Source organism: Glycine max, chromosome 2 (assembly GCF_000004515.6).
Source record: "Glycine max cultivar Williams 82 chromosome 2, Glycine_max_v4.0, whole genome shotgun sequence".
In the NCBI taxonomy this organism is placed as follows: domain Eukaryota; kingdom Viridiplantae; phylum Streptophyta; class Magnoliopsida; order Fabales; family Fabaceae; genus Glycine; species Glycine max.
In genome coordinates this window covers 37414673-37428845 of record NC_016089.4, presented here as the reverse complement: position 1 = coordinate 37428845, position 14173 = coordinate 37414673, and the positions used below count along the sequence as shown (strand labels likewise).

The following is a 14173-nucleotide window of genomic DNA, read 5'->3' as shown; positions in this document are numbered from 1 at the left end:
AGGAAGCGGAGCCACGTGACTGAGGTCACCGCACTTTTGTTATTGACATTACTGTTTTTTGTTAGTTTGCTATTGACGTTTTCTGTTATTGTCTATATTGCTATTGACATTACTATTTTCTGTTTTTGTCTATATGGTTACTAACGTTGCTGTTATTATTTTTGTTTTTTCCGTTTGGCGTTATGGCTCTCAGTTATTTCGTCACCGTTTTTTTGAGACTTACAGTTTCGTGCGTTTTTTCGTTTACCTTGTGGTTAGACGTAAGTAGGTAGTGTGTGCCCTCGTCCGCACGACCTTTTCAGAGAGAAAAAGAGAAAAAGAAAAAGGAGAGGAAATGAACAAATGATAATAACTTAAAAAAGAAGAAAAAAGGAAGAAAAAAAAGAAAAAGAAAAAATAATAAGTGGTCTAGCTAAAAAATCAATATGCTTTTGAAAAAAGATAACTTCCAACTTTTCTTTGAAAAATAAAATCATTGATAATAACCAGTTTTTGAAAAAATGTGTATACACCTGAAGGGTGAATGCTGTGAAAATTTTCCCGAATGCCCAAAATGGACTCGAATGAATGCACAAATTGATAAAAGAACGTATTTTGGAAACATTGGGTTGACTTAAATAGAGGAAATGAATCATGAGCCCTTGTATCACATGACCATAAAATAACAATAATAATAATCATCATCATGATTATTATTATTATTATTTTAATAATGATAATAGTTTCATTTGTCAATTATTCTCAATGACAACGGATAAGGGTTCCTTCTCTTTCTGCCGTTCTGTCTCTCACCGCCAACCCAAAAATATTGTTGCCCCACCCCTGCTTCTGTCTTCGCCACAACCTTCCTACGTGATCAGAATTGTCGCTTCACTTAATGACAACAACCATCTCATTGTTGTCGCCAATAGTAGTGTGTTGATGAAGGCGAAGAAGAAGATTCACAATGCTCGATTGTGGATGAGGTTTGACCAGTCAGGCTGATTAATATAATCTTCTAGTGAAATGCACCATTCGACCCCTCTTTGCGTTGCTTGTCTTCACCTGACCCAATTGTCGGATGGGAAATCCTTTACTTGTTTAGTCCAATCTTGCGTGATAGTGGAGGTCATGCGCGTAGACCTTACAAAAAGTCACATTGTAACTTCCTCGTTCAGATCTGGGTAAATTGGCGAGTTAGGATCATGTTTTTTTCTCTTTCATTGAAGACAACTCTTGGTCTGATCTTCTCTACTTTTGTTTCCAAAAATAGTTGTATGAAAGGTTTTGGTTTTCTAGTGAGAAGTATAAGAATTTGTTGTGGATCTAGCAAGATTATGTGTTGACGTCATTTGATATGTGTGGTGTTACAATTTTTACCTTTTCATATCTGTAAGTGGTTGGAGGAGATGATGATTTTTTTAGTTGTTTATGTTTTAAAAAATAAAATAAAGATATTGGTGGTTTTTAGCAATCATTATGTAAAGTTAATTATTTTAAAATAGGTTTAATTATCCATTTAATCTCATAGTTTCCAAACTTATCTTTTTTGGTCTCTATAGTTAATAAGTGAATTTTTTAGTTTAGGAAGTTTAAAGATCCCTGTCGATAATTTTTTTTTTAACTCACGGAGTTAAAAAATTTTAACGGCAGGGATCTTTTTGAGAATTAAAATGTAAATGTCAGGAACTAAGAAAATCCACTTTTAAACTTCAGGGACTAAAAAATTCACTTATTACACTTCAGGAATTAAAAAATCCACTTATTAACTATATGAACTAAAATAAATAAGTTTAAAAACTATAAAGACTAAATGAGTAATTAAACCTTTAAAATATTTAATGTTATTTTGGGTTTATTATGTTTGTAGTTATTTTACTTTAATGCATTAAGTTTTAAAAATTTCATTATGTTTTTTTAAATTTTTTTTAGAATGTATTATTTTTGTGTTTTTTAAAATTTAAAAGTTAACAGAACTCTAATATTTTTAGGAAAAAATTGAAAAAAAAACCAGAATAATATATTTTAACAAAAAAAATTAAAATGAAATATTTAAAATTTAATATATGAAAGTGAAATAATTACAAAAGATAATGAATCAAAACATATATTAAGCTAAAAATGCAATAAACGAATTGCAAATTGCAGCTAGGTGCTTTCTCTCGTGCCAACTGTCGACACTTAGCCACCACTAAGCTTAGCTTAGCAATCTCACCTCACGCATTCGAAAAGAAAAGGGGAAAAGAAAAATGAAAAATAGCACAAGGCCAAAAATATCACCTGATCTGAAACTTGGACACGAAAGAAAGGCTCGTATGCGCGACTTCTCTCTCTTGCATTGATTCAACGTTGTCCATTCTCCGAAACATCACAAAGAAACCCAACTGAGAGAGTGAAGAATAAGAAGAATAAAAAGAAGAAGAAGGGACGACAACAATGGGGGGTTTCGCAATGGGTTCTGCCTTCGATTCCAAATCTGGGCAGATTATTATGGCTGCTTTGCTTTTGATGATTATGTCCTTCTATGCTGGCAACCTTTTTGGCAACAATGCTCCCCTTTACGTCTCTCAGCTTGTTTCTCATTCTTCTCCCAACAATGTCTCCTCCAACGGTAACAACCTCTTCACCTCAACTCAACTTCGAACTTCCTTTTTCCACTGATTCTCTTCATACCCTTTATTGTCTTCTTGCAAAATTTTGAAACTTTGTCATCTGGGATTTCTTCAGAATGCTTCTGTTTGTAAATTCCCAGATTTAGATTGCTTATTTAGTTAATTCATGTTCAAGCATATTATTATTGTTGTATTCAAGTAAATGGGTGTTAAACAGCATCGTGTTAGTTCTTTCTACCTAGAATCATTTTAGTGCTATCAGATCCTAGTATGGTATGCATATTCTATGTAATGGAAACTGCTTTATATGAATTGAATGTACATTCGGCTTGATTGAGTTGTAAATAGTTGTTAATTACATTTTTGTGGGATATACCACTTAGTGTCGGTGGTTTATTTGAAAAGTTATTTTAAGGTTAAACCTTACTGTTTCAGATTGCTGCTTTGTGAATAATTACTAATTTTTTTTAACTATTGCAGGTGCTACCAAATTTACTAACAAAGTTGCTCTGACTTACTGGAAAACCCCGCTTGTAATTCCAGAAACTGGGGTGGATGTGTGCCCTTTGACATTCAATGAGTATATTCCTTGCCATGATGCTTCCTATGTGGCAACATTGGCCCCGACTCTTGATTTTTCTAGAAAAGAAGAACTGGAGAGACACTGTCCTCCTCTTGAAAAGCGCTTATTTTGCTTGGTTCCTCCACCGAAGGATTATAAAATACCTATCAAATGGCCTCTTAGCAGGGATTATGTTTGGCGAAGTAATGTTAATCATACGCATCTTGCAGAAGTCAAAGGAGGCCAAAATTGGGTACATGAGAAGGATCAGCTCTGGTGGTTTCCTGGTGGTGGTACCCATTTCAAACATGGGGCTTCTGAGTACATAGAGAGGTAGCTGCTATAGACTTATTTAAGTTCCTTATTTTCTGTCTGAGGACCATGCTGATTGTAGAAATGTTATTTTGATGGTTTCTTTTGATACTAATTTTCTCGTAAACCAAACAATTGAAAATTTTCTAACTTTTAAAATATATTCCCTTCTTACCATCTTAAACTGAGGGTTAAAAAACTGGAGTTAACTCTTTGACGTCCTGAAGATGATCAATCATGAATAACCTTGAACTTCTGTTCTTATGATTCTGATTTCTGATACATAAATTTCTTGTAAACTGAAATTCTTAGACTTGTGAAAGAAATAAGATTAGAATTTTGAAGCAGTAGATTGAAATTCATGTACCTTATGTCACAACAAGGATGTGATCATTTTGAGAACGTTGTCATAGGAGTCAACTTAATCAAGGAAAAGTTGTGGGCCAACGGAATGACTACCTATGCTTTCAAGGAAAACTATTGAGCTTATGATTTTATGATGCAAATCATACCACAAAGTAGTCTACAATATGTAAATTGCAACATATTTTCATGCTGTAGCTTTGTCAGAGATTGTGATTTTGTGGTTCATTGGTGTTAATGAAACAGGCTGAAAACAGATACAGCTAATTGATCATTGAACACATGCACACTCACACACCCAAAGGTTTTAGACTTAAATGGCCTCTTGAATAATTGGTTTTGACAAATCACATTGGCATTGTTTGATTCGTTCAGACAAACCAACCTAGTGGGATAGGCTTTGAATGTTGTATAATTATATTTTTGATTTATTATATTGATATCAAATTTTAGTCATCATTTCTTACCTATGGTATCATTATTTTGCTTGATGCTCCAAAATAACATGAGCATGAGTGGGTGTATACTGTGAGTAGTCAACAGTTTCCTAATGATGCTAATTTTCGTTGTCTTTTCTTGGAACTTTTTCTATGTAGTGGTTGCTCTGGTGGAAAATTTTCTGTTAATTGAATAGTTCTAGACATAGTTGTTATCCATTTAATTTTTCATGAATGCAGGTTAGGACATATGATTACCAATGAGGCTGCTGGTGATCTGCGATCTGCTGGGGTAGTTCAAGTTCTGGATGTTGGCTGTGGTGTGGCCAGTTTTTCAGCATATCTTCTTCCCTTGGGTATACGAACAATGTCCTTTGCCCCCAAGGATGTTCATGAAAATCAGATTCAATTTGCATTAGAACGAGGGATTAGTGCAATGATCTCTGCCTTGTCCACAAAACAACTACCGTATCCTAGTGAGTCATTTGAAATGATTCACTGTTCACGATGCCGAATAGACTTTCATGAAAACGGTAATTGGCTTTCAATATTATGTTTTTATGATTGTAACTTTAATTCTGCACATGATACAATAAATGAAGATGTGTTGTTACTTGTTACCTATCTTCAATGTGGGTTCTCTAGCCCAATTCACAATCCTTTTACATGATCTGCTTCTTGCCAATAGTGTTGATGAAGGGGAGGTGTATATCTACAAAGATATTTTTATGCTTAAGTTAGCAAAGGGACTGCAAAAGTTTATAATTGAGAGAGGCTATGGTAGGATTATCAGACTTGGGAGTTTTTCCCCCCATTATATATAATGGAGTCGTCATAAAATAGGGAAAATAGAGTTCCATATAATTAAGAATAGTTGTTACAGTGAAAAAAAAGATTAAGAACAGTTGTTCCTTTAATAAGTTACGGAAAATGAGAAAGTAGGGATTCTGTATTTAGGTGGATCATATCCCCTAAATCTCAAAATATGTGGGTAAATCCATTTAGTGCATTTTGAAACAATTTAAAAACACAGTTTTCCAAGTCGAATAACAAAAAAATGTGGAAGCAACAACTATCAACTTCAATCAAGCCATGGTTTTTCACATCTAATGTCCCATTAAAATCGTTTCCAAACATGCTGATAGTGGAGATCTTTGCGGAACTCTTAAAAGACTAGCTTTTAAAGGTAGGGTCCTCCTAGTCAACTATCAACTGCAGTCAAGACTTCCCATTAAAATTGTTGTCAAACATTCTGTTTGTTAAGATCTTCGGGGAACATCTATATAGAGGGTTCCAAGTGCTTAGGTGCTTTTTAACTGGTGTCAAAGCCTTCCACAATGTCTCAGTGGTGACGGCGTGACTCTAGCATTGCAGTGTTTTGTCCAGGACTAGTCAAAGGACTAATGCACAATCAGTCTGCATGGATGCTGGGGATGCGAAGCGTGGTGGGATGTTAGGATCCACTTGCAATGTATGGGATTTGAATCCCACATTGGAAGTGTGGGGTATAAAAAAGCTTTGGGTTCTCTAATCACAACAACTAGCTTTGGTGGTGTGGTTTCCCCATTGATTTTATCAATTGATATTAGAGCTGGTTGCTAGTGTCTCTGAGAGGGCTTCCTAGAAGGGGTTGGCTAACAAGGCTGAGTGGAGCATCGTAGAGTCAGCTGCTGGAACGATTGTTGTTAGAAGCAGTTCTATGCTAGGGACATGGGTATTATGGGGTGCCTAAATCCCTATCATAATCCCTATTCAATACTTATGCTAAGAATTTAATCTGTATAACTGGTAGTACTTGTCAAATCTACTTAAGTTGGTGAGGTTAGCTGACGGGATACCTATAATGGTTGAGTATTATTATTGAAATAGAAAAAGAGTTTGGTAGATTGATCTACTGCCTCCTTCTCCCAGAGCACCAGCTCCACAATACAATTCAAGAGGAATTCACCAAAAGTACCTCCCCTTGATAAGGCTGTCCTATATTGATTATCCTCTCCCTCAACCAACTCCCTAAAAGGTAAAAAGAAACATAAATCCCAAAGATAAATTATAAGAATTCAAATAACATAATTCTAAACTAAAGATAAATCCTAACAATTAGATGTGATAACAGAATCCTAAACTTAATCAGTTGATCTATAAGTTGGGCTTTATCATTAGCTTATCTGAATGAACTTTGTTGAATTAGAGGGAGAGAAATAGTCTAATAGAGAGGGAGATAGGATGAAATTCCTCTAGTGAAATTGATGAATAGCACAATACTTGCGTTTTGTGGAACATCTGTATACATGGACTCTTAAAAGACTAGCTGGGAACTATTTCATAGGCAAAGAGTAAATGAATGATATTTCCTAAATACTAATTCCTGTGAAAACTGAATGCAATTAATGTGTGATGGATTAACATATTTGTCAAGTGATTCATGAAACTGCATGTTATTCTGACAGACTTGTTTATTGTCTATTTATTTTGTTTTCTGCAGATGGGATTTTACTGAAGGAGTTGAATCGCCTTCTTCGCTTTAATGGGTACTTTGTTTATTCAGCCCCCCCTGCTTATAGAAAAGATAAAGATTATCCTGTCATTTGGGATAAGTTGATGAATTTGACTACAGCAATGTGCTGGAGACTTATTGCTCGACAAGTTCAGACGGCAATATGGATTAAAGAAAATAACCAGTCATGCCTTTTGCACAATGTAGAACAAAAACACATAAACCTCTGTGATGCTGCTGATGATTTTAAACCTTCATGGAATATCCAACTAAAGAATTGTGTTCTAGTTAGAAATTCTAAAACAGATTCTTACAAGCTTCCTCCTAGTCACGAACGCCATTCAGTGTTTTCTGAGAACCTTAACACGATAGGTCTGTCCACTTTCTTTTGTACAAGTGCAAGAAGCTAATTTTTGCTGTCCATATTTTACAGCTTCCTTACTCTTAAATTATACTTTTCCAACCTTTCTAGTGGTGATGCCTGGTCATGCACACACGCATGCATGTGCAGAAAGTATAGATATTTGCTTGTCCACACAGATTTTTGTTCAAATGCCCTTAAATGAAGGTCCTGGTAACAAATGTCAGATAACAACAGATATCATATTCAGTTAGAAATTTTGCATAATCATGGTTTCAATGTTAATGCTTCTTGACATGCATATATGTTATTATTAAAATGTACTTTCAAATGGCTTTTAGATAATATTCAGGTCTTAGCTTTTAATCAAAGGCTCAATCTGCAGAATAGCAGAAATTAGCTTTGCTAACATAGTTTTTGTCGCATTGTGGAAACTTCATCAGTTGATACTATTTTAATGTTAGTTTTTCTCAAGCTGTGAATAGTTCTGTTCTTAAACTTCAAGTTCAGTGGGAACATAATTGACATGCATAGATGATAAAAAAAATTAAAATTAAAAATAGTTTTGAGGCATAGTTTTAATCAAAGGAGTGCTCTTGTTATTTTTTCCTGAATAAATTTATTTTATTGTCAGACAGACATGTACTTGACCATTTCTCCAAATTGTCTAAAATAAAAGCATTCTTATAAGGATCAATGTACATATTGATAACATTAATATAGATAGACAACTGCTGGTCCTTCCCCTTCCCCTGTTTTTGGATGGGATAGGTAAGAATCAATACCCCATAAACAAGAACTACTATTGTTTAACCGTTCAACTTGAAAGGGTTTACTATCTTTTAAGTCCTTCAACTTGTTACAATTTTTGTTTTCAGTCCTTGAACTCCTCTTATCTGTTTTTAGTCCTTTAACTTTTTTATCGTCATTACATTTATTCCCTTAACTTTTTTTTCGTCCTTACTTTTATTCCCTTAAAAGGATTAAAAGTAAGGACGGAAAAAAGTGCAGGGACTAAAAGTATGGATGGAAAAAATTCAGGGTCTAAGGACATAAATTCTAAAAAGTTCAAGGACTAAAAACAGAAATTCTAAAAAGTTTAGGGACTAAAAAGATAATTTACCAAACTGGAAATTGTAAGTTAAAAACAATCATTGCTATGGTGCACTCAATAGTAGTATCTTTCAGTCTGATAACCCACCCTTTAACCTTTTGAACAGGTATAAATCGGAATGAATTTACTTCAGATACTGTCTTCTGGCAAGAACAAATTGGTCATTACTGGAGACTGATGAATATTGGGGAGACAGAAATACGCAATGTGATGGATATGAATGCCTATTGTGGTGGATTTGCTGTTGCGCTCAATAAGTTTCCTGTTTGGATATTGAATGTAGTTCCTGCAAGCATGAAGAACACCTTATCTGGAATTTATGCCCGGGGATTGATTGGAATTTATCATGATTGGTAAGTCTTTGCTATTGATATAAATACCGCAAATACTTTGTTACCACGTGTGTTTGTACTTATTATTAGTTGACTGCAGCTAATATATAGATTCTGAAACATTAGGTGTGAACCATTTTCAAGTTACCCTCGGACATATGATCTTTTGCATGCCAACTACCTCTTTTCCCACTACAAAACAAAAGGGGAAGGTTGTTTATTGGAGGACATCATGCTGGAGATGGATCGACTTATACGGCCATTGGTAATCACTTTTCTAAACTGTCATCTTTCATGGTTATCTGCATATATGAGACCAAAGTGAAAATTCATTCAACGGATGAAAATAAGACTTTTGCTCAAATCTGATGTAAAGTGTCCAAATGTGTTTTTGAAGTTGCATGATAATATGTGAAGACATTTTGCAGAATTGTGGAGCCTGAAAGTTTGGTCCTTCTTCTCCTTGTGTTATTTGATTAAACAAACTAATGTTAAAAGATTGAAGAAGAAATTGGTGGAACAGTAATACAATATAGATTTATTTATTTATTACTTTGGGGTAGAGGACATGAGTCTAAATGTTAGTCCAAGACAACGATGAAAGGTGAGGAGTGCTGGCAAAGGCACTCCATCGCCGAAGTCAGTGTGAACTAGCAAGATAATTGTATGAGACAATGTGTGCACTGTCTTTGTGACTGGTTCCTTTTATAGTGCTCAGTTGTCGGTGAGTCACAACCAAGGTAACCTAGCATGGTCATGAGGTAATTTCAGGTAACATAGGTTCCTCTAACAGAAGAGTATTCTGGAACCTCTTGTGTGTCTGGCCCAATGTTGGTGCTGGTCTTTTTGGGCCTTGGTCCCCCAACGCATGGTGAATTGGATACTTGTTACTTGGTCCAGAACAAGATATTGTAGAATTTTATTTTGAGTTTATTATGCATTGTACTTGTAAAGTTTTTAAATCACAGTAGGTATAACTTTTAAAACAATTAATGTAAAAGTCAATAAACTCATCATATATGAAAATTTATAATTGGATGACAGTGTAAAAAGTCTTTACAATGTCAGTGCATGTGTTATTTACTCATTTATTATTGCATAATATTGGTGTCCGTATAGTGCCTATTTGTTTACCTGTTCATTCACATATGTATAGAGATCAAATGGACTCATTATTTCTCGCTCAAGTTCTTATGTTGCTATTCAACTTTCATTTTCTTTTATTCCTAATAACTCAGCGCTACTTATATGTGCAGGGATTTATTATCATTAGGGACGAGAATGATATCACCTCAAGAATCCTAGAGGTAGCCCCAAAATTCCTATGGGATGTGGAATCACAAATGTTAGAGAACAAAGAGAAGAAAATGGAGACTGTTTTAATTTGTAGAAAAAAGTTTTGGGCTATCGTCTAAAGTGACTTGACCTAAAAGTTTTCTCCTAGAAATTGTTTTTAAGCGTACGGGTAATTTGTAATGTTAGGTTTTTATGTATCCGATTTGTTCACTGCTCCAACGCTCCACGATCATTTTGTGTAGATGTCCAGTGAGCTCATTTTGTATATGACTTCACTCAGTTCAGCAATTATGATTTATGAATAGAAAGTAGGTTCTTCGTTGTCTATTCTTATGTGTGCTTGAATATTAGAAATAAATATAACATACATCTTAGGTTGATTAAGGCGTCGTTAATCTTATTATTTTTGTTTATTTGCTTTATTTTGGTGATGCATCGGCTCTTACATAGTGTTCTGAGGAATGTTAAGTGCTAATTGGCAATATTCTAATCTATCCATACCCATTATATAAAATCTATAAAAATGAACCATGAATAAGAGTTATCATATCATATTCTTCATCTTTTATTTTTAAGTTTGTAACTTTTTTCCATCTTATTTTATTTTACTGTAAACAATTTCGTTTATTTTTTTAGAGTGTAAATGTAGTTAAATGAATTTCAAAAAAATTGGGTGGAAATTTATGTTCATGCTTCAAATCGATAACATAATTTTATATCATTCAACATGTTATAAACTGTAAAAAAAAAATAAAAATCAACTGATAAGGAAATTGCCTTTGCAGTCTACATTCCTGGCATATACGTGGCATGTCTAACTAGGCCTATGTCATGGTCCATTGTATGTACAGTATTGCTAATGGCACTACCACTTTTGCTATTAGCACTACCCATGTGGGTGCCTTTTTGCTTTATCCTGAAATCGTCCCTTAGATGAAGATATAACAGAATCATAATTTTATTGTGCAATTGAAGGTTAAAAAAAACTAACAACAAAAATAAGATTATTTTGTACACTTGTACAATAAAATCATGTTTTCATTGTTAGGTTTTTTTTTTGTTACCTCCCAATAACACAATATAATCATAATTTCATTGTACAAGTATATAACAGATTACTAACTTTTTCCCCACCCTCAATAACACAACAAAGACATAATTTCGTTGTGTTATTTTATTTTTACCCTGATTGTGCAACAGAATCATGATTCCATTGTATTTTTTTTTTGTATAAAAAAGTGTTTTAATTTTTAGAAAGTAAAATTTAATGTTTTATTTTGTGATTTAAAAAACCATATTTATGATGGTATGACAAGCCAACAGTGCCCTTGTAGAGCTCGATGCAATTTGAACATTCTGTTTTGTTGGTGCAATCTTGGCCATTGTTGATAATTGACTCACGAGAGAACAATACAAGATGCTAATAAATACAAGTGATCTGAGGCAGTTCAATGCATTGTGTTGATATTTCACAATATTGGGTTGAAGATGGAGGGAGTCATTGTTGTGTATTATGATGGTGATGTGGCATTAGCTTCCGAGGGAGTATTGTTTGAATGTCCTAATGATCCTAAAATTCATTAAAATTGGTGAGGAAATGTCACTTGTTGCTTTGAGGAAAGCAGTTATGGATGCCATCTGTAACGCCCTGAAATTTCGCTTATTGTAAAACGATGTTTAAATGTATTTCTCGTGTTATTTGATTATGTGATTGACTTGGATGAGTTGAGGTATTGTGTGAATTAGTCATGTGTGATTTGCTTGATGTGGATGTTAAGTTATGTGGAGTTTTATTGACTTAAGTCAAAATTATGAGATTTCAACTTTTACCTAAACCTGTTTAAGTAAAACCACGATCTCCTATATGTTAACCGTTGGATTGCCTTCAAATTTGGATTGTAGCGCCAAAAGTGGATTCTCGCTTAGTGAGAAGATCTCACTTAGCGAGATCTACAGATCATAAATACGCTCTTCAATGTGAAAAACACGATTTTCACGCTTCCCTCTCTCATAACTTCTCCTCCACCACCCACGACCACCGGTGACCACCACGAGCCACTATTGCTTGCCGTTGAACCACCATACAGAGAGGAATATTTTAATCAGAGCGGAATCCTTAGCATCCACCTCAAGGATTTGGTGGAGAACAAGCTCTCAATTCTTTCTTTCGTAGTTTCTCTAAGGTAATCTTGAATTCTATGTCTTTCTTCTAGTTAGTTTTAGCTTCTTTTAGTGTCTCTTGTGTTTTGGGTAATGTAATAGGATGTTTTTACACTTCCTTTGAAAAAATCTTGAAAATGAGACGTAAAAGTTATCTTTTTATAAAATTGATGTTGTTTCCGTGACCTTCGCTGAACCCCAGTCACATTGCTGTGGTCAAAATTTCAACAAGACATATCTTTGTAGTAGAACCTGAAACACCCCTTAGTCCTTTATGTTTTGACAAAGGTATTTGACCCTGAATGTTATTATTAACATTGTTTTTGAAATGTATACTAAATTCCCTTTGATTTGGTATATAGAACTCTATATTTGGACTGACGAACGTGAACAACAGAGGTCACCGAGAAACACAGAGAGGAGTTGACAGAGAGCTCATGATAGGTGATGAGAGTTTATTATAATTTTATGTCTTTGATACCATAATTGGGGTCAAGGAACCCAATTATGGGAATGTATGTTTATCCTTGTGTATGTTGGTTTTCAAGAAAAATAATGTTTTCGACTAATGAGATGCGATAGGTTTGTTATTGATAAATGACATTATTGTTTTTATTAGACTTGTGTTGTCTGAAGACCTGGGGAGTGTGAATCTCAGGCATGAACTATGTATGTATGTATGTGCGGAATGTGATTTACTGATAATATTGTTATTGATGATATTAATTGATATGAGGTGACGTCGATGTTTAAGATAATGCTGATAGAGAATGATGTTGTTATTAAAGATGATATTGATAATAATTGATACAAGACGATGTTGATGTTTATGATAATATCGATATAAGATGATGTTGTTATTGATGATTATATTGATATGAGATGATGTTGTTGTTGTTGATAATGTCATTGAGATTAAATGATGTTGATGTTGAGAATGACATTGAGATGAGATGATGTTAATGGTTATAATGACATTGAGATGAGATGTTGATGTTGAAAATGTGATTGTGACGGTGTTGTGTATGTACATGGGGGGTGCAGTGACCATGATGGTTATCCCTGGTGGGGGAAATAGAGTGGTTAAAGAGTTTTAAGCATCTCTGGAGGGGGATGGCTTAGAATTTTTAATTATCCATGGTCGATGCATTGATGGTGCTCATGTTTCATACTTCATATTGCATTAAAACAGCATAAACTTTGTCAATAAGTACTTGTAGTTTCTCATGAGGGGGAATACTTGCACTTGGGGGCATCTCACTCAGTTTGGAACTCCCTTGAGACTTAGGCTGATCACCATAGGGGAGGAGTTGCTTATGCATGGTCGGGTGACCTCGACACTTGCTGCCTAGTTTTCCTAAGTGAGAGTGTTGTGTAGACACGCTTAGGCTATTTCCCGATGAATGGTATCACATTGCATTTGAGAGTTGAGGTTAGGTGCATGCATCATATTGAACATGATTGATTGGAATTGTAGGAGGTTGATGACTACTTGTTGAGTGTATGTTGCACTAATGGATATTTGTGTATGATTATGGTATTTGTTAATATTTTCTTACTAATCATGGTCATTTGATTTTTGTGTTGATTTCTTTTATAATAAGCCCACCCTTGCAATTTTTGTACCGTGTGGTTGATACCTATGATGATTATGAACCTTCGTTCGTGGGAGCAGATGGACAACAGTAGAGTATGTGAAGTAAGATTCTTTTGTGGAGCCTCTAAGCCGACATGATGTTGTTGAGATTATTTTGGGAGAGTTGTATTTTGTTAATCAATTCCTTTGTAGCTAGTTCTATAATTATTTTTGAATTGAGGATGCAAATCACAGATTTAATTATATGTATGAACTAATTTAATTTTCATTATGTGAATGATATGTGTTGAGTTAATATATCTATATATATTTTCATTTAAGTAATTGTGTGTTTTGGTGAATGTATATTGCAAAAAATTTACTCTCGTTTTTCATAAGCAAATTAACGGTGTTTTCATTTAAAATTTGAAATTTATGTAGTTTAGAGTAGTAATATCATAGTGACGAGGCAGGTCGTTACACCATCGGAGTTGGAAGAAGTTTATTTGAGGTTTTTACCGTAAACCTATATATGTAGATGGTGGTTGTGTTGAGTACAACTTTATGAAACTTAA

The 14173-nt window shown here is 34.3% G+C and overlaps 1 protein-coding gene across 1 annotated transcript; it reads left to right on the top strand.

The window, feature by feature from the left end:
- The first annotated feature begins 2128 nt into the window (after positions 1 to 2128).
- LOC100800388 (probable methyltransferase PMT6) lies at positions 2129 to 10189 on the top strand. Its single transcript, XM_003519047.5, has 7 exons — positions 2129 to 2590; positions 3072 to 3486; positions 4506 to 4798; positions 6748 to 7131; positions 8341 to 8587; positions 8693 to 8831; positions 9823 to 10189. The coding sequence occupies exons 1-7, from the start codon at positions 2416 to 2418 to the stop codon at positions 9979 to 9981; spliced, it is 1812 nt and encodes a 603-aa protein (XP_003519095.1). The 5' UTR covers positions 2129 to 2415; the 3' UTR covers positions 9982 to 10189.
- Positions 10190 to 14173: the final 3984 nt, after the last annotated feature.